Source organism: Microcaecilia unicolor, chromosome 4 (assembly GCF_901765095.1).
Source record: "Microcaecilia unicolor chromosome 4, aMicUni1.1, whole genome shotgun sequence".
Classification (NCBI taxonomy): domain Eukaryota; kingdom Metazoa; phylum Chordata; class Amphibia; order Gymnophiona; family Siphonopidae; genus Microcaecilia; species Microcaecilia unicolor.
The window spans coordinates 198,327,012-198,349,144 of NC_044034.1; the positions used below are offsets into that span (position 1 = coordinate 198,327,012).

At 41.9% G+C, this 22,133-nt stretch overlaps 1 protein-coding gene across 2 annotated transcripts in view; it reads left to right on the top strand.

Annotated features, from left to right (window-relative positions):
- The window catches only part of CARS1 (cysteinyl-tRNA synthetase 1), a 256,464-nt gene that overhangs the window by 188,757 nt on the left and 45,574 nt on the right, over nt 1–22,133 (top strand). For both annotated transcript variants that reach the window (XM_030201116.1, XM_030201118.1), the window contains 4 exons: nt 2,371–2,452; nt 3,791–3,871; nt 5,289–5,356; nt 6,914–6,973. In XM_030201116.1, coding sequence (XP_030056976.1) covers nt 2,371–2,452; nt 3,791–3,871; nt 5,289–5,356; nt 6,914–6,973 — 291 coding nt within the window. The remainder of the gene's footprint in view (nt 1–2,370; nt 2,453–3,790; nt 3,872–5,288; nt 5,357–6,913; nt 6,974–22,133) is intronic.

Genomic DNA, 22,133 nt, shown 5'->3' on the forward strand with positions numbered 1-22,133 from the left:
AGTCTGACTGATTCACTGAGTCTGTGGACAGGTGTCTTTCATACAGGTGACCATTGCCGACAGCTGTCTGTCATGCAGGTAACGAGTTGATTTGGAGCATCTACCTGGTCTGTAGGGGCCAGATCTCTTACTGGTTGGTGGGGGATCAAATACTTATTTCCCTCTGCAGAATGCAAATAAATTCATATACTTTCCACAATGTGATTTTCCGGATTTAATTTGTGATGTGCTATCTCTCACTGTTACCAATAACCTACCCTTCAATTATGGGCTGCTCATGTCTTTGTCAGTGGGCAAACTTACAAAATCAGCAAGGGATCAAATACTTATTTCCACCACTGTATCTTCATCTTATGCCCCCTTGTTCCAGAGCTTCCTTTCAGTTGCCACATAGGTATTTAAATGTCTCTATCATATCCCCCTTCTCCTGCCTTTCTTCCAAAGTATACATATTGACATTAAGTCTTGTCCCCTTAAGCTTTATGATGAAGACCACTGACTATTTTAGTACCTGCCCTCTTGATCAACTCCATTCTGTGTATATCTTTTTGAAGGTGTGGTCTCCAGAATTGTACACAATATTCTAAATGAGGTCTCACCAGAGTCTTATGCAGGAGCATCATTGCCTCCTTTTTCCTACAGGCTATTCCTCTCCCTATGCACCCAAGCATCCTTCTAGCTTTCACCGTTGCCTTTTCTATCTATTTGGCCACCTTAAGATCATCACATACTCAAGACCCACTCCTCTTTCGTACACAAAAATTCTTCACCCCCTAAACTGTACCGTTCCCTTGGGTTTTTGCAGCCCAAATGCATGACCTTCTATTTTTTTAGTATTAAATCTAAGCTGCCAAATTCCACACCATTCCTCTAGCTTCGCTAAGTCTTTCCTCATATTATCCACACCATCTGGGGTGTCTGCTCTGTTGTAGATTTTGGTATCCTCTGCAAAGAGGTAGACAGCCCTTTAGCAATATCACTTACAAAAATGTTAACAAGAACCAGCCAATGAACCAAAAATTGTTCCTCTGTGGTGACCCACTTGGGCTTCGGCTGCTGATACTCCATGCTCCATGCAATCACTTTCCAAAAAGTGCATGCCTCATGACACATGCCATATCTTCACTCCAGGTTTGTATTTCCCTTCTTCCCTGTTTCTTGTTGCTTCAATACACCTTCTCTTCTGTATGCTAACTCTTCTCAGTCTTAATTTCTACTTCAAAATGTTATAAACCTCAAGAGCACTGCTTTTCAACTCGGTCCTTGGAGCACACCCAGCCAGTTTGGTTTTCATGATATTCACAATGAATATGTATGAGAGAGATTTGCATTTGCTGCCTCCTTGGTATTTAATCTCTCTCATTCATATTAGTTGTGGATATCCTGAAAACCCAACTGGCTGCGTGTGCCCTGAGGACTGGGTTAAGGAGCACCGTTCAAGACCACACTATCTATTTCTACATTCTTTACTTCACCAGCCATTTTGTCTTCTATCTTATCTGCTGTTGAGTTTCACTTATTTCTTCCTCTCATTCAGTCATCTCCATTCTCCCTGAGAGCATCCCATCCTTGCCACTGTCATCATGCATCCTCTTCATTTCTTTATTTTCTCCTGCTTCTCCTCATCCTCTCAGCTGGGGACATCAATCCCAGTTCTGGCAACTCACCCCATTGGTACACTTCAAACCCTTTTCTCTTTCTCATGCACTCTGTGGTATAGATACTCTTTCCAACAAGCTTGTTACAATTAATTGCCTCTTTATCTTGGGCCATTATTGGCAAGTGGTGTTCAAAAAATATGTTGAGCATTATGAAATTGACATGTAGAACATTTATCACCACTATATGTACAGTAGCGATATTCATCCACTTATACATAGCTATGCGGTTTACTTTAGGCTAGCTCTAAAGTAAACTGGATAGCTATATTTATAGTATGTACAAGTGAATTATAAGGCGAAGTGTATGTGTGTATAAATATATGTTTGTGTAGCATTTTATTCACAGTGCTTTTGAATGAGTTTCGAGGGATGAGTGTTATGCCTACATATATTGTAGGTAGCTGCTAAGAGTTGCATTTTTGTGTGTAGAACTGATCTGCTGAAAAGGATAAATGCATGGACACTGCTGTCTCGAAAAAAGATTGCAGTAAGAACTCCACCCTGTAGTGCAGAATCTGGTGATGAAAAGAATCAGAAATTAGAACGTTAGAATTACAGGCTTTATTCATGTTCTTATGAGAAAGTACTCTGTGTATAACTTTGAACATTCAAGGTAATGCATTTAGTACAGAGTTAATGCATGTGCATTGTAACATAGCCTAGCTCTATAACTTTATTATCATATAATCATAAATACTTTATTCAACAGTTGGAGTTCACAGTAATGCCCTATCTCCAGGTTTTGTCTGAGTTCAGGGAAGGCATCCGACAGATCGCTAGAGAGAAGAAGGGTGAGAACTGACTTTTTATAACATGTCTGACATATCATTGCCTAGCAGTGAATGGCTTTTTATATAGAATGTTTTTTTTTTTTTTTTTCATCTGATTCCCATAGTCCAGAAAAGGAAAATATAATATGGAGTTATTAGTGTGCAAACATTCCATTTTGAAACAACCAAGAGAAACCAGAGTCAGGGAAACACTACAATTACTGTTAAGTATATCATTTCTCCAATAATATATTAAGTTGGACTGACTGGTTGCCCAGACAAGTGATATCAATATGCTAGCTGATCAAGCAGACTGAGTGTTGTCGTTTGTTTTGAAGAGAGTGCGCAATTTAAATACCAGCAGTAATGTTGGTTTCTCTTTCATATTTCTTGCATATTTATGACCTTGCTAAATGATTGCCTAGCTGCTCCATAATCTCGGCTATGCTGGTACATAATGGTTACTTCAAGGAGCAGTAGCAAGCCCCCTTCCAGATAAGACAACTGACAGCCTGCCAGAGCGTTAAAAAAAAACCAAAAAAAAAACCCTTTAAATTTGGGTTTGCAGCTCTCCTATATCCTGAGACTCTTGTGTACCTTAATACTTTTAAGGTAATCCCAGTAACAGAATCTGTCAGTTGGCTCCCCGTTGACCTGCTAAGTGAAAAATATTTCCCCTAATGAGCCACATTGGAGAGGGCAGTATGTAAACTCAAACAGAGAATGAGTTGGCTTGTGTTTACCCTATTCTACAAGTGTGGAAGCTTGTCCTCTGCTCTTGCACAGTAGCAACTGAGAGAGTATTATCGCCTTATGCATTTATACATACACAGTTAGTATGTACACAGGAGTAGAGGATTAACCTCATTGGCCTGGGAATCAGGAAAGCCAGGATTCAAATCCTGTTTCTCCTGTTTGATGTTCTTTGTGACCTTGGTCAAGTTACTTTATCCTCATTGTTTTAGATATAAACATAGGTCATTTATTTATGTACTAGCTAACCTGCATTAACATAATTTAACACATAATCCAAGTCCCATTATTCTCGGTGGGGCCTGATGTGCCTTGTACACATGAATGCATGCTAAATCAAGTTAGAACACAATAAATGAGGGCTTTAGGTTGTGAGCCTTCTGGAACAGGAAACTACCTACTGTACTTGAAATATAACTTGCCTTGAACTTGGATTGGTAAAGGCAAGTAATTGAATCTAAAATTCAAATCCAGTAATTGTGGTTGCTGTGTATTTACTTGCAAGATGAAGTTCAGTCAAATAAATAAATCTCTTTCAGGTCACTGTATTATACTGTCATATTCTCTCATTGCAAGGAGTGACCTTTTTTCCACTATATGTTGCAGTGAATGAAGTGTTGCAATTGAGTGATGCCCTTCGAGATGATATCCTCCCTGAACTTGGAGTTCGATTAGAAGATCATGATGGTATTAAGTGATCAGTTCTTTAATTTAGTTTTAACTTTTGTGAAGGGGTAGGGTGGATAGGAGACTTTTATTAAAGTTCTAAAAAGTAGCTTTTTAACAGATTAGTATAAACTTTGACAGTACTGAAATGTTCCCCCTTAGATGTACAGTGCTGAACTATTGTGTTAAATATCCTTCAAAGGGCTGAACATCATCTTTTCTTAAGAGTTTTAATGTCCATGGAAAGTAGGTGCGACTTACATTCGATGGCATCTTAAGAATTGAGGTCTAAATTTTGATGATATGCAACCTAATTCCTTATTCTCTCCATATAGCCACCAGTAATTGAAAATAAATACGTTTGTGGTTTTCCTTCTCCATATGTTTATTTAAGGTATTTATTTACCATATTTTGCACTTTTGTAAAATGAGGATGCATCTTAGACTTGAATGTTTTTCCCCCCTTGTATGCAAAGGGGGAGTGCATCTTAAAATCAAGAAAATATGGTATTGTCTTAGATTGTGCCAGGAATACTTTCTCCATAGCCATGCATGCTGATCCTCTGCAAACCTTACCTTGGTACCCATCCTGAAAGCAGACCTGAATTGAGTTTCAGAACAACTGACACATTTTCTTTCTTTTTATTTTTTTTTTATTTTCTTTATTAAAAGAAATAAGCAAATCAGCAAATACAAACAAGGGGAAAGTATATCCTCATTCAATAATGTAACGCTAACATTATCCATCAACCTGTACAAAACTGGAACAACCCCACCTCCCCAGCCCCTCCACAACAACTGACACATTTTCTATCCATTTAAAAGGCTGACTTCCGACCCACTGGGGCTGCTTCCAAGGCAGGGTTAGCAGAGGATTATTAAGCATGGCCATGGAGAGAAACCAAAATAGCCATGAAGTCTGCCCAGCAGTGATTTGTCCACTTGGCTAGATAGATTCCATATGGTAATTTGGATGCATAACACTCGGGCACCTTTCCCTCATGTTTGTTATCCAACTTATACCAATACTATTCCATTTTAGGATTGAAAATGCCGCTCTTGACAAGAGATCCACTGACTTTAGGGTTGCAACTAAAACTAGTATGCAAGGCATATTTTAAGATTCCTATCACTGAGAAAAAAAATCTGGAAATAAACCCTTATGATCTTAATTAGTTATCTCTGAACAGGTGAGAAACCCGTTGGCACCCCTTTGCAGGTAAAAACAATCCTAGGTCTATAAGTAAAAGCTGGAATGGTTAATACAGGGATTCTGTGGTAGTTAAAAATATTCCCTGATTAGGCTGAAATGGTATTGTAGTGTCTTCATGTTAACAAATTGTGATGTTCCTGAAAGATTGTGACTTGGCTAGCACTTAGACGTGAGCCAAGGTGAAGATCTTCAGACAAACCTGCAGGAATGATTTTCTTCTTTCAGGCCTCCCTACAGTGGTGAAATTAGTGGACAGAGAGACATTACTAAAAGAGAGAGAAGAAAAAAAAAAGGTGAAAACTTTTTTTCTTGCATTATATTATAGTTCAAACGTTAGCTGTAAATTACACTGATGCAGGGACACTGCTTTAAGAAGAACTCAGCCAAGGCATTGATTCTCACTGTGCAGCAGGGGGAGCGACTGTGTTCATGCCGTGGCCTAGCACTTAAACCCTATTATGCAAATACCTTCAATGCAGCTGTTCTTAATTTTTCTGTTGAAATGTACCTAAATTTTCCTCTTATTACCGTTTCATGCCTAAAATGTTTAGTCGTGATATATGGTTTAATAGCACAACCCAGGGTGTTAAGATTAAGAAGTGTGGAGGTGTACTCTTTTTTTTTTTTTTTTTTTTTTTTTTTTTTAATAATCCAGGATCTGGGGACTTGAAATGAGCTTTACCTCCTGCTGGTTCTAAGTATTAATTTTCCAGCAAGTAGGAGTTTTCGGGAAGGCTTGAAAGAAATGCTGGTCTGCTTTTAAGTGGAATGCTGAAACTCAGATCTGAGCACCCACTAACGATCTGTGTCATCTCCCAGTCCAGAATGTATGCTGATGCTGTAAGCAGAATAACACTGCAGTTTGTACCTTCCTCCAGCTGATAGTTCATCATGCTCTGATATTTGGCATCCTTAAATCTATTTGTAATGGCCTAGGAGGGCACAGAGGTAGTTTAATTATGGATCTGCATTCTGAAGAGTTTGTTGTTAATATATCGTAATATTTCTCTTTTTAACAATGTGTGATAATTAGTTTCATAATAACCCAGTTGACTTCTAACATTTTCCCAGCCAGTGACATGCACTTACACAGTATTAAAAAAAAAAAAAAAATGAAATAAATTGTATGTAATTGTAAACGTCTGCTGCAGTGATGAGCTGTCCAGATCAGGTGTTAAATTCCAGTAGAATTTTAGAAAAAGATATGCCAATATAGAACCTTTTCTAAAATACATGCAGGAATGAATGTACATGTGCTGCCAAATATGGTGGGAGCAGTCATTTTACAACTGTCTGCATCTAAAACATCAAATGTATTTGCCTAAGTGTTAGCTACTTAAACGTGTATGTTGGTATTTTACAACATATACATGTCTGCCATTTTAGAAACCTATATAGCTAAGTTCTGTCAATTAATACAGAGCCCGCAATTATTTAGCACAATTATTATTATTATTTTTTTTTGGGGGGGGAGGGGGGGTGTCTTTGCAGTACAGCAGTAGCCAAAATGAGCACTTTTCCAAAGCTTAAACCTTCCTGGGGGCAGCTGTATATCCCGATGTTGATCTTGGATAGCATAGATATGCATTCCCCTTCTGAAATTATGTATACCCATGTATTTTTTGGCTCCTCCCTTGCATGTATTGGCAATTTACACATGTAAAGAATTTGATATATTTGGGAAAGAGCCAATCGGAAGGAAAAATATTTGGTCATGTCATTTAACCAATCAAATCATGTTTTTCAGTCCAAATCAAGATGTCTGGCACACAAGAAACAAGCCACTCTAATGTTGTTCCTGTAGTGTTGTAATGTGTTTCATAAATTATTGCTATATTTTTTTATACCAGGCAGAAGAAGAGAAAAAAAGGAAGAAAGAGGAAGCAGCTAGGAAGAAACAAGAACAGGAAGTAAACATTTATTATTTATTTATTACACACATAATAAAATAGAGCAAAATATAAAAAGTCAGACAAGATAACAACATAATACAGTTTATACAACAAGTATAAGCCTGAATAGCAGGTGCAGTTCCATTCCTTTCTTAAATTCTGATATGGGTAACAGCACACAAACAGTCCTGGGCAGTTTATTCCATAAAGGCCTGGATGAACAAATGCATTTTCACCCTCTTCTTAAACTCTGAAATGGATGAGAGCAGCCAAATATTCTCAGGTAGTTTTTTTTTCCATAGGAATGGGCTAACAAGGGACACATGCATTGTCACAGGTGACAAAATATCAAACTCTTGCTAAATGAGGTTGCACCAAAAGCCTAGTTTCTGTTTGATCTCAGGGAGTGAACTGGTTCATAAAACCTCAGGATTTGCTTAAAGTATTCAGGAGTAATGCTGGTCAAAGTCTTAAAAATAAGCAGCAATTTATATTGTGCTCTAAACTGCACAGGAAGCCAGTGTATAGTCTTCAAAGAAGATGTAACGTGATCACTGTGTTTTAAACCCACAATCAAGTGCACAGCAGCAGGTTGTACAGCCTGTAAAGCTTTACAAGAGTTTGATAAACCCAGATAAGACTATTACAATAGTCTAATTTAGACAAATCAAACTTTGAACCATTATCCTAAAATCAGATTGAGGGATCATAGGTTTGATTTTATATAACACCTGATAAATAAGGAAGGATTCCCTACGGAAAAAAAATGCCAACCAGCAAAGTAGGGAAGGGGCAGAGGTCAACCAGAAAACAAGTGGGACTTCAGAGATCAAACAAAGTCTTTAATCACAGAGGGCAAATACAATAAGCACAGTCAAAGTTTTTATTTCCAAAGAGAACAGATACAATGCGCATTTGCAGCGACAGTATTTGCGTTTTCTTGTGAAGTTAAAGGCCAACTATTATAGCAGCTGGTTTTATGCTCTTTCTGCTTTGTGACTTTACGTTGAGACAGTTTATCAGATACTAGACTCCTGAAGCAGGCAATTTTGTTGCTGAAACATGGGACCCTGTCGAGTCCATTGTATTTGTTCTCTTTGGAGATAAAGACTTTGACTGTGCTTATTGTATTTGCCCTCTGGGATTAAAGACTTTGTTTGAGAGTCCCACTTGTTTTCTGGTTGACCTGTGTCTGTTCCCTACTTTGCTGTTTGATTTTCTGTAAAACATGTAGCTGATAAAAAGAAGTCTGAACCACTTTTGTTACCTGTGCTTTAAAATTCAGCTCTGCATCTAGTATCACTCCAACTCACAACTGATGCTTTACTGGACTAAAACGGTCTTAGAATTGTACTGGACTCCCCTGACTACAGACCCCCCCAACTAACCAGCATAATTTATGTTTTAGCCAAGTTCAAAGCTAAGGTGAAATTAGATCTTACCTGCTAATTTTCTTTTCCTCTAGACCATCCAGACCGGTCAAGACGCGTGGGTTATGTACTCCTACCAGCAGAGGGAGACTGAGAAAACACTGAGCTTTTGGTTACTGTATATATAACCTGTGCAGTACACCCACTAGCCAGTATAACACTAACAAAGCAGAGAACAAAAACACTAACTCTAACTAGCAACCCTGTACGTGGTCACTGCCAACTGGAAACCTTTTTCGTTTCTCTTACTGTTTCCTTTTCTTGTGTGCTTCCACAGGTGGACTACCAAGTCACAGTCTCACCTGCCCCAGACTCATACCAACAGAAATCTGGTAAACGGAGTCTGAAATTATAGAAACAACAATCAACAGCTGCCAAGAAATCTGAACACACAAAGCAAACCTCCTGGCCTACAGTACAGACAGGGTTGGCCCTTGACCGGTCTGGAGGGTCTAGAGGAAAGAAAATTAGCAGGTAAGATCTAATTTCACCTTCCTCCGCGACCCTTCAAGACCGGTCAAGACGTGTGGGACGTACCAAAGCAGTAACTATCTTATGGGCAGGACCTACGTAGGCCAGAGGTCAAAACTGCTGCACCAAAGCGCGCCTCTTCCTTCACATGCACATCAATCCTATAATGTTTAACAAAAGAATGCAGCGAAGACCAAACTGCCACCCGACAAATATCTAACGGGGGAATCATACCATTCTCCACCCAAGAGGCCGCCATTCCCCTAGTGGAATGAGCAGAAAACTCCTTAGGTACCACATGATCCTTCACCAAGTAAGAAGATGCAATCGCCTCCTTCAACCACCTTGCAATAGTCGCCTTGGAAGCCGCTGCGCCCTTCTTAGGTCCACCATGAAGAACGAACAAATGATCAGAGATATAACAACGCAAAACTCTCTGCACATCTAACTTTGCAAGCCGACGCTGTTCTGCATCTCCCTTTGTTACCCAAAACTGGCAAAGAAATGACCTGATTTACATGAAACTCTGAAACCACCTTGGGCAAAAAGGAAGGCACCGTCCGCAACAAAACCTTTTCCTTGGAAAAAGACAAAAATGGCTCTCTACAAGACAAAGCATGGAGCTCCAAAACCTTTCGTGTGGAAGTAATAGCCACCAAAAAGACTGTCTTTTAAGGAAAGGTCCTTGCCAGAGGCCGAAACCAAGGGCTCAAACGGAGGCCTAACCAAAGCATCCAAAATGAGATTCAAATCCCATGGAGGCACCACCCGCCGTCGAGGCGGTCGCAGCAACTTAACGCCCTTCAAAAAACGAACTACCTCAGGAATAGAAGCTAAAGACTTCCCCTGAACCTTCCCACGAAAACACGACAAAGCTGCCACTTGCACTTTCAAAGTAGACAAGGCCAGACCTCTGTCCAAACCATCCTGCAAAAACTCCAATACGTCCGCCACCGAAGAGCGAAAAGGCAGAACATGTCGATCTTTGCTCCAGTGCTCAAAGAGTCTCCAAACCCGGACGTACGCCAAAGAAGTGGATTTCCTACGAGAACTCAACATCATAGCGATGACTCTGGAAGAGAATCCTTTCTTCTTCAACCTGTGCCTCTCAAGAGCCAAGCCATAAGCGAGAATCGAGCTGGGTCTGGCATAATTATCGGGTCCTGACACAGCACTACTGATCCTGACAACGGGAGAGGCTCCGCTACTGCCAACCGCACCAGATCTCCGTACCACGGCCGACCGGAGTGACGGATGCGCTGGACTACTCGGCTGACTAACGGCCACGGAGGAAAAACATACAGCAACTCCTGAGGCCAGGGCAACAGCAGAGCGTCGATCCCTTCTGCTTGAGGGTCTCTCCGACAACTGAAAAACCTCTGAACTTGCACATTGCAGGCTGTTGCCATAAGATCCACTACTGGCAGTCCCCGGACTGACACGATGCGATTGAACACCGACAGATGCAGGGACCACTGTCCGGGGTCTAGAGTATGTCTGCTCAGATAATCTGCATCCACATTGTCCACCCCAACCACACGTGCCGCTCAGAGCGCCTGAAGATGAATTTCCACCCATCGGCACAACCGCGCCGCCTCTTCCACAACCGCCTGGCTCTTTGTGCCCCCTTGACGGTTGACATAAGCTACAGCCGTGGTGTTGTCGCAGAGCATTCTTACTGCCTTGTGGCCCAACAGAGTCTGAAAGGCCTGAAGCGCCAACCGAATGGCCAGAGTCTCTAACCGGTTGATGGACCACTGAGCTTTTGTCCGAGACCACCGTCCTTGAGCTACCTGAATGAGACGGTGAGCTCCCCAGCCTTGCAGGCTGGCGTCTGTGACGAGGACCACCCACTGCGAGGACTCCAGTGGCATTCCCTTTTCCAGATTGTATGGGTTGAGCCACCAGCGGAGGCTGAGACGAAGGATTGCCGACAGCAACAGACGCATGTCCAACTCCTGCGACAAGGGTGGCCAACGACTGAGAAGAGCTGACTGCACCTGACGCATGTGCGCCCTGGCCCACGGAACTACTTCTATGGTCGCTGCCATCATCCCCAGCACCTGAAGTTAAGCACGGGCCATCAGTGACATCTCCGCAAGAAACTGACGAATCTGACCCTGCAACTTGCGAATCCGCGGATACGGCAAGACTACTCGACCCTTCCTTGTATCGAAGAGAACCCCCAGATATTCCAGAGACTGTGATGGAACCAGATGACTCTTGCTGAAATTCACTACCCAGCCCAGAGACTGCAGAAAATGTACCACTCGAGGAGTAGCCACCTCGCTTTCCGTCCTGGATTTGGCCCGAATCAGCCAATCGTCCAGATACGGGTGCACCAAAATACCCTGTCTCCGCAACGCCGCTGCCACCACTACCATAACCTTGGAAAAGGTGCGGGGAGCTGTTGCCAGACCGAAGGGCAGGGCAGAAAACTGAAAATGCTTCCCTAAGATTGCAAAGCGAAGAAAAAGCTGATGAGCCGCACGAATGGGAATGTGAAGATAAGCTTCTGTCAAGTCCAGCGAGGTTAGGAACTCTCCCTTCCGAACCGCGACAATGACCGACCGCAACGTCTCCATGCGAAAAGAGGGAACCTTGAGCGCTGCATTGACTCTCTTTAGATCTAAAATAGGCCGAAAGGAACCCTCCTTCTTTGGAACCACAAAATAGATCGAATAGCCCCCCGAACGTTGCTGAGCAGGAGGAACAGGAACCACTGCTCCCAGGTTGAGGAGACGACACAAAGTGTCCCGCACTGCTGCTCTCTTGAGCCTCGAACGACAAAGGGACTCCAGAAACACTTCAGGAGGCGGACTTTCGAATTCCAGCGCATACCCGTCTCGAATCACCTCGAGAACCCACTGATCCGATGTGATCTGGGCCCAGCTCTGGTAAAACTGACTCAGCCGAGCCTCTACATGCACCCGAGCTTGGACCCACACACCTTCATTGGGAATTGCGTCCCGAAGACTGACCTCCCGCGGAAAAGTCACGCCCTCCACGACGACTCCCCCGAAAGTACTGGGTCCGCTGGAAGAACCGACCTCTAGAAGTCCCACTAGACCTCCCCGGCCTATACCGTCAAGCCTCCCTAAACCGGCCTCGAGAGAAATTACCCCTGGCCCCCGACTTGGGTCAGAAATCCGGAAGCCGAGGAGCCTTTGCATCAGTAAGACCTCGCACTAATTTATCCAAATCTTCTCCAAAGAGCATAGACCCCTTAAAGGGAAGAGAACATAACAGCTTTAGAGGCAGCATCCGTTACCCAGCCTCGCAACCAAAGGGCTCTATGCGCCCCCACAATCATAACCGTATTTTTGACTGACTCATGCAACAAATCATAAAGTGCATCAGACAAAAAGGACGATCCCATCTCCAACTTGGCTAACTCATGAACCCCCAAGGTTCCAACGTCCACCAAATCAAGAAGCTTCTTGGCCCAGCGAAAACAAGCCCGAGCTACCAGACCCCCACACACCGAGGCTTGCAGGGCGTGAGCCGACAAGTCAAAACTACGCTTGAGAAATGACTCCAGCCTCCTATCCTGGGGGTCACGGAGGGCGGTACCGCCGTCTACCGGGATAGCCGTAGCTTTAGTAACTGCCGTAACCACTGCATCTACTGTGGGAGCCTTAAAGGAATCCCTGTCCTCCTGCGGAAGAGGATAAAGCTGTGCCATTGCCTTGGTAACCTTACATGGTGAATTCGGGGAATTCCACTCCTGAGCAACCATATCCCGAAGGTCCTTGTTCATGGGAAAGGACCGCACTGTACGCTGAATGCCCTTCACCAAAGGATCCACCTGCCTAGCCTCCCCCAAGGCCACCTCTGGCTGTTCAAACTTAAGGGTGGACGTTACCTGATCTGTGAGCTCCGTAAGCTCATCTCTATGGAAAATCCTAACTACTGAAGGATCCTCTCCAGGCACAAAGGAATCCGGACCCTGAGAGCCTTCCAAACCCTCTGAATCACCCAGATCACTAAGTGCACTGTCCGAACCTATAGGAGAGAAACACTCCCCGTCGTCTGTCCACTCTAACCGGGGCCTATTAGCCAGCATGGGACTAGCCCCCTCTTCCAATTGGGGGGGCCCCGACCTCCAGGCCTGATAAAGGGTCCATACAAAATCCAAAGGAAAACCAACCCCTCCTGGACCTTCAGAAGGCACTCTTTGTGCTAAAACGGGGGCAGCAGGCCCAAAAACAGCTGACTTCGCGGGTCGCGATGAATCCAAAATGGCGGCCGTTCCTGTCGAAACTAGAACCGCTGACGCCGGACCTGCCGGAGCTCCCGCTGACCCAGAAACGCCTCACCCCGTTGGAACTTCCGCGGTCAACTCAGGGGGAGCCGCTGCTGCCTGCTTAGGTTCGCCGCAAAGACGACACTGCCCGCCCAGCGCCTCTATACCCTGGCGCGAGCAAGCGCGACATCGGAGGAGCTTGCCGGCCAAAATCCCCGAAGGTAAGAAAAAAGAAAATGCTGCCCCGAAATGGAGCTACCTTCACTCACGACCAATAATCGCACTGCTCTCCGGCTCTGATAAGGAATCGAACACTCCGCTCGTTCCGTGCAAAATAAATAAATATTTGCTCTTAAAGGCCCAGCAACATAATTCTGGCAGCTGAAAATTGTGAGGCACTCAAGGCTACAGTACATAGAAAGCAGCCGAGGCAAAAAGCTGCCACTAAAACAGAAATAGAGAGCCGCACAGGGGAGGGGACCCGAATAACAGGTGTAACACCCCAGGGGAAATACTGGGCCCCACCGGACCCAGGGCCCCGAAGCACTTTTTTTTTTTTTTTTTGAACACAAGTACAGGGTACTCAAAGAATAGAAACTTTGGAAGAAAATCCAATGATCCCCGTGCCCTATTATCCAAACTACCTCACCAGACTATTGAAGACTGCACAGGCTGTCCTTCTATCTCTGCTGAGACTGAGAAAATACTGGCTAGTGGGTGTACTGCACAGGTTATATATATACAGTATCCAAAAGCTCAGTGTTTTCTCAGTCTCCCTCTGCTGGTAGGAGTACATAACCCATGCGTCTTGACCGGTCTGGAGGGCGCGGAGGAATCTGTTTTCCTTCATCCACAATTTAGAGCTTCCATAAAATGCTGCAATTTAAGATGATAATTTACAAAATCATCAGCCGGGAAGAAAAACAGATCATCATCAGCATATACCCTAAATTCTACATTTAAACATCATATAGTGGCTTCGGCTATAAATTTAGACAGTATAGCTGACAGGGCAGACCGCTGTGGCACTCTCATATTCAACTGATAAACCCCATATACCAGATCAGCCCATTTCACCCTCATCTTGTGATCCTCCAAATATGAGGAAATCCCAATAAATAAATAGACTTCTCCTGCAAACCCATATCCCATAAACGCTCCAATAAAGTACCATGATCCACATTTAGATACTTAGATGGTATGCAAATCAGTTTGGTTTTTACAGTACAATTCATGAATAAATTAATTGAGCCAAGATGGAATATGTTGTACAACATATCTTAGATTGCTAATGAAGTTTATTAGATCACTTATTTGCTAGCTGCTGCTGCTGCCAGATGAGCTAGGTTTTCAAAATAATTGGGGGTACTAAACTTACGGGTCACTCCATGACAAGTGGTCTGGTGGTCCCTGCGCGACCATCACAGATTTCGATGAAATTTTCTGTGAACATTCATACATGTCCCCAATGAACATTGGTAAAGTTTTACGTTCGCCAATGCAATACTTGCTGAGATATAGTAATCTGTTTGACCCCATACTGCAGCCTTCTATGGTATGACTCCGAGATTTCAGCAACTTTGAGACACTGTATCTCCGGCAATATTTTGTTGAGAGAAACAAAACTTGGCCATCTTGTACAACTTTTTGCGCTCTATTAAACAAAATAATAAAAAAATCTTCATGAGTGATTTCCATGAAGAAACCTTGGAGCAAAGTTGGTCCGAAAAATTTGCGGCACGAAAAAATTGTAAAGTTTGGCTTTTTATATCTCTGGAATTAAAGGTGTGATAAACTTTGCACACAACTTATCAACACAAGGTTTTCGAATATAAAATTTAATTCTCCTAATATTTTCCATTAGTTCACAAATTGAGTGTAAAGTTGATGCTTTTTGCAAAATCACCAAAAATAGCCCACTTTTACAAAAAAAAAAAAAAAAGACCTTCTGGAAACTCTTTTTAATCATTTTCATTGTAGAAAGAGCATGTTTCAAACCCCTTAAAAAAAGTAGGGTTGGTTTTTCATCGCTGGCATATAAGGCCCTAGAAATAGGGACAAAGTTGAGGACGTTGCTATCGCAACGTCATATACTTCAACATGCATTTTTCTATATTGTGTCATTTTCTTTCCATTTCTGCTGTGTATAATTCATTTTTTGTATGCTATATGAATCTTAGTCTACTAGCGGTGCTTCTACACTAATGACATTGGTTAAATATTCTGTAAGTACTTTATTGATGCCGTGCATTAGCATGTTTCGGCTATAGGATTCTGTACTGTGCAGGTGTAGTTGTACAGTGGTGGAAATAAGTATTTGATCCCTTGCTGATTTTGTAAGTTTGCCCACTGACAAAGACATGAGCAGCCCATAATTGAAAGGTAGGTTATTGGTAACAGTGAGAGATAGCACATCACAAATTAAATCCGGAAAATCACATTGTGGAAAGTATATGAATTTATTTGCATTCTGCAGAGGGAAATAAGTATTTGATCCCCCACCAACCAGTAAGAGATCTGGCCCCTACAGACCAGGTAGATGCTCCAAATCAACTCGTTACCTGCATGACAGACAGCTGTCGGCAATGGTCACCTGTATGAAAGACACCTGTCCACAGACTCAGTGAATCAGTCAGACTCTAACCTCTACAAAATGGCCAAGAGCAAGGAGCTGTCTAAGGATGTCAGGGACAAGATCATACACCTGCACAAGGCTGGAATGGGCTACAAAACCATCAGTAAGACACTGGGCGAGAAGGAGACAACTGTTGGTGCCATAGTAAGAAAATGGAAGAAGTACAAAATGACTGTCAATCGACAAAGATCTGGGGCTCCACGCAAAATCTCACCTCGTGGGGTATCCTTGATCATGAGGAAGGTTAGAAATCAGCCTACAACTACAAGGGGGGAACTTGTCAATGATCTCAAGGCAGCTGGGACCACTGTCACCACGAAAACCATTGGTAACACATTACGACATAACGGATTGCAATCCTGCAGTGCCCGCAAGGTCCCCCTGCTCCGGAAGGCACATGTGACGGCCCGTCTGAAGTTTGCCAGTGAACACCTGGATGATGCCGAGAGTGATTGGGAGAAGGTGCTGTGGTCAGATGAGACAAAAATTGAGCTCTTTGGCATGAACTCAACTCGCCATGTTTGGAGGAAGAGAAATGCTGCCTATGACCCAAAGAACACCGTCCCCACTGTCAAGCATGGAGGTGGAAATGTTATGTTTTGGGGGTGTTTCTCTGCTAAGGGCACAGGACTACTTCACCGCATCAATGGGAGAATGGATGGGGCCATGTACCGTACAATTCTGAGTGACAACCTCCTTCCCTCCGCCAGGGCCTTAAAAATGGGTCGTGGCTGGGTCTTCCAGCACGACAATGACCCAAAACATACAGCCAAGGCAACAAAGGAGTGGCTCAGGAAGAAGCACATTAGGGTCATGGAGTGGCCTAGCCAGTCACCAGACCTTAATCCCATTGAAAACTTATGGAGGGAGCTGAAGCTGCGAGTTGCCAAGCGACAGCCCAGAACTCTTAATGATTTAGAGATGATCTGCAAAGAGGAGTGGACCAAAATTCCTCCTGACATGTGTGCAAACCTCATCATCAACTACAGAAGACGTCTGACCGCTGTGCTTGCCAACAAGGGTTTTGCCACCAAGTATTAGGTCTTGTTTGCCAGAGGGATTAAATACTTATTTCCCTCTGCAGAATGCAAATAAATTCATATACTTTCCACAATGTGATTTTCCGGATTTAATTTGTGATGTGCTATCTCTCACTGTTACCAATAACCTACCCTTCAATTATGGGCTGCTCATGTCTTTGTCAGTGGGCAAACTTACAAAATCAGCAAGGGATCAAATACTTATTTCCACCACTGTATGTTTCTGTCATAACATAAGAATCTTTATAACTTCTCTTTTTTAGATTAGTATTAATTTAATACACTTCATATTATTAATTATTGCGATTTTGCTTAATATGCGAAAAATGAATGTCAGAGTCAACTGACAATCCTACCTTGCCCATTTGCGTTGTTGGAAAAAAATTGTCGGCAACTTGCCACCATGGTTCATTTTATTCTAAAGAAATTGGACTGCATTATGTGCACAGCTTGTCCGCCAATGAAAAAATGCTCATTACTCGGCAATCGGAGGTTGAGTTCACAGACGACAACCAAATCTGCCTGCATCACAAAGCGATGTATTTGGAAAAGTACGAAATGAAGCAAAAGTCGTGCTGCAACCCATTCGACAAACAAAATCACATAGTTAAACATGGACTGTTGAAAGTCGATCTAGCCATGTCCGATGATTTGAAAAAATTGAAAACAAATGTGAAGCCGGGCCAAAAAATGTGTTCCAAGTGTAAAACCGGGCCAAAAAATGTGTTCCAAGTGTAAAACCAAATATGTTTCTATGGTCGAAAGCAAGGCACAGTCGTCATCATCAGAAAATTGCAATATGACATTTCAGACACTCTTGATCAAAGTTTGACTGATTTGGGGACTTCGCCATTAAAAATTCAGAGGTTGGCCAGTAGGGATAAAACTGGATATGTGAAATGAAAAATTGAACGCGTGCAGAAAGTGGTAGCAGAAAAAATAATGGTAGCCGCTGCAGTATCAGCCAAAGATATTGGACAAACTAGCAAGTCAGCTGCTAAGGAATGCGTGTCATGCCAAGATTACACTGACCTAATCGAAGATGTGAAAACGAAAACTAAAATATCCAATAGATCCATGAAAATTCAATTATTGACTTTGGCCGCAAAGAGTTGGTCAATACCAGTGACAGCAAAAACGTTTAGCGTTTCAGAACGTATGGTTAAAACAGTGCAAAAATGAAAGCAAGAGAGAGGCATTTGTGCACTACCGGATGCAAAAGTTGACAAACTGCTACCAAAGGCAATCGCCGACAAAAGTTTGAGATTTCTACGAGGATGATGAATTTAGCAGGATGTGCCCTGGTAAAAAAGATTTTGTTTCTGTTCAGCTTGATGGCATCAAGGTTCAAAAACAAAAGGGGTTGCTACTGTGCAATCTGAAAGAACTGTATGTAGCATATCGAAACAAATATGGTGCTGAAATTGGTTTTTCCAAATTCTGTGAGCTCAGAACAAAGTGGTGTGTTAAGTGTCGGGTGCCTCAGGCACACATTCCGTCTGTGTCTGCACCATCCATCAGAATGTTAAGCTTATGCTTCAAGGTTGCCAACATTAAAGAAGACTACAAGATGCTCATGGGAAAGGCAGTTTGCGATCTGGACGCCAAAGATTGTATGTTGCAGCGATGCCAAAACTGTCCTTGTGAAGAGGCACTGATAGCATATTTGGAACAAATATTTGAGGACTGGGACTCAGAAGAATCAATAGAATTCAAACAATGGGTTCATACTGACCGTGAAACGCTCGAAACACATGTTCTCACTGTTGACTTTATTGAAAAACTCGCTAGCAAAATTTGGAAACTGACTGGCCACCACTTCATTTCAAAATATCAAAGCGAATATTTGAAGTCATTAAAAGCTGGCCTAAAAGAAACCGAACTTATCGTACTGATGGATTTTGAGCAGAATTACTTGTTTGTTCAAGACGCTGCTCAAGGCTTTCACTGGGAGAATTCACAATGCATAGTGCATCTATTCGTCGCTTATTATATCAATAAAGATGGCGTGCTGCAAATTGTCAACTGCTGCATAATTTCTGATCATATGCAACATGATACGGTTTCCGTGCACATGCTTATTTGGAAGTTGATTGAGTTTTTGACTGATAAAACAAAAATTACAAAAATATACTACTTTAGTGACGGTTCAGCAGCACAATACAAAAATTACAAAAATGTCGTCAATCTGTGCAATCACAAGAATGATTTTGAAATTGAGGCCTAATGGAACGTTCTTGGCACGAGTCATGGCAAGTCACTATGTGATGGAGTTGGTGGCATGACTAAACGTTTGGCTGCTCGAGCCAGCCTCCAGCAACCATTAACCGACCAAATACTGACGCCAATAGATCTGTTTAACTTTTGTGACACAAACATTCATGGAATTAAATATATGTATGTTCCGACTGAAGAAATCCAAGAAAACAGGATGCTGTAAGAAGAAAGATGGAAAGCTAGCTGCACAATGGCTGGCACAAGAGATCATCACCAGCTTGTGCCAGTTGATTCGAATTTGATTTCTGTCAGCAAAGTTTCAAATGACACGATTAACTTTGTGGCCAAAATTTCTGATATTGTCAATCCTAATTTAAAATGGGCCAAACTATTGCCTGGTTGTTATGTTGCCTGCATTTATGACAATAAATGGTGGGTAGGCAACGTTGTAGAAATTTCCATCGAACAAAATGATGCATTGGTAGCATTTATGCATCCACCAGGCCCGGCTCATTCATTTTATTGGCCTAAAAGAAAAGATGTTTGTTGGGTTCCAGCGCAACATCTTATTTGTGTACTTCCAGCGCTATCAGGCCGCCAGTATCAACTCCCAGAAGTGACATTAAAGAAGTGGCTCGTAAATTCAATAATAAATAAGCAATTGTTGGAATTTGGCAGTTCATACAAACATTACGGACTTCGACTTGGGAACCATTTAGGATACCCACTTTAGGCTTAGGAACCTAGGATAAGCTGCCCAGTCGTCCGCTTTGGAACCGGACAGATGCCCACACAAGGCTTTGGAACCTTAATGAAGAAAACAAACTAGAGGCTTGGGATCCTCATCCAAGAAACCCACCCGTGGCTGGTATTGCACAGCTATCGGGCGTGAACCCTATGGCGATGGGGTTACTGGTTCAAGTTCCTGAACTGGTAGTGACAATGTCACCATGGACCAACGCAATTTAGGTACTAATAATGTCTGTATAAAACAAAAATAATAGAATGCATGTGATGTTGCGATAGCAGCGTGCGATAGCAACGTCCTCAACTTTGTCCCTATTTCTAGGGCCTTATATGCCAGCGATTGAAAAACCAACCCTACTTTTTTAAGGGGTTTGAAACATGCTCTTTCTAATTTAAATGATTAAAAAGAGTTTCCAGAAGGTCTTTTTTTGTAAAAGTGGGCTAAAAATACCCTATTTTTGGCGTTTTTGCAAAAATCATCAACTTTACATTCAATTTGTGAACTAATGGAAAATATTAGGAGAATGAAATTTTATATTCGAAAACTTTGTGTTAAGTTGTTGTGTGCAAAGTTTCACATTTATCACACCTTTAATTCCAGAGATATAAAATGCCAACTTTACAATTCTTTCCTGCCGCAAATTTTTCGGACCGAGTTTGCTCCAAGTTTTCTTCATGGAAATTGCTCATGAAGAATTTTTTGGACAGGAATGAAAGTCTGTGAAAGAGTAAAGTACATAACGTAAATTTTCCAGGTATGCCTCACTACAAAGAATGCGTGCTATTCTGTGATAAGTCTTATTTTAGTGTTGTGCAATGTGCAGTGTCCTTTTCTCCAAAGCCCTAAGGAAACATGGTATCAGTGAGATAGATAATAGCAAGTAAAGTCCCATAAAACAATCTGTTTACAGAGATTTTACTTTTAAAATATGCCAAAAATTAATAGGGAGATGAGTAGCTTGTAAATTGTGCTGTTAAAAAGAGAGGTACTATAGCTTTGACTTCAAAAAGCATGCAAATACTGCCAAGCTTAACTTGAAACAGCAAGCCAGAGTGTCAGCAACTTTCTACTGGGTCTTCTCTATTCTTTTGATTCTTTTATTTTCCTTGAACTGAAAACCAGTTAGTGGGGACTGGTGCTGTCAAGGAAACTGTGTTGAATATCTGTTGAAAGTAGAGCACTGGTTTGGAAAGAAAAAGGAAAGGGAACTTCCTAGGAATAGCAAGAAGTTGCCCTAACCTGTGCTACAGTGTTGCTTGCCCTGAATGTCTTCCTTCCTTTGGAAGCTTGTTAGAGCCTGATGCAAACAACTTTGGCAAACATAAAGTAAGCTTTAAATGAAAGAAAATGGTTATGAAAGCATTCCTAGGAGTCTCAGTACAGGTTCCTACTTTTCTCATCTGTACTCTTGCCAGCCACTGTTTTCTGAGTGGGCAATCCTTTCCGCAAGGGCCACAGACCAGCCAGGATATCTCTAATGCATATGTATGTATTATAAAGAAATGGGCTCGTTAAAACTATTCTATATCAAGAAGTATTACTGAAGATTCTACTTTTATGTTCATTCCAAAAATTCTTTTACTGGCAAAAGCCTTATAAATAAAATAAGATCAAAGATAAGCTAAATATATAGTGAAAAATAGTTCATTGTACCAGAACTGGGACAGTATGGTTCAAGGATGAAAATCACAGCATCAACACAACTTCAAACGGTATCTTAATGAAAAAATGTTTTCTTATTTTATTCTGTTATGCTGAAGATGTATCTTGTGCTGTGAATGCGTCTTCATTAATCTTTAAATTCTTGTGCCAGAAAAAAATCCTCCACCCTTGTGAAAATAAAGATGCTCGCCCGGCGGATCTGGACTCTCTAAATGCCAGTGCTGTTGGTGCTATGATTTTCATCCTTGAACTGAGCACAAATTTTATTATTTAGATGAGTGGGAAAGCGCGGGGTACAAATTAAAAAAAAAAAATTTAGATTATCTGTGATCTTATTTTGTTTATAAGGTTTTTGACAGTAAAAGATTTTTTGTAATCAACAATAAAGGTCGAATAATGAACATGTATGAGAGAGATTTGTATGCTCCCATTGATAGATTTGTATGTACACTGCACCAATAATATGCAAATCTTACCTGAGTTGTTCTGAGAACACAGTGGTTTATGATTTCTCTGTGAATTGTGTTTAACATAAAATATTTCATACTACATAAAGGTATTGTACAGGCAAATCAAAAATTGCAAACTGGCTACACATAAGTTTAAATATAATTTTAGGTGCAAAATGTCAACAAAATGAAGTTATGCCATCAAATGCATAGGGAAATAGTGTGCTGTGATTCAGTTCAGAGGCAAAGAAGCATTATATGGGTGAGTTTTTTTTATAAC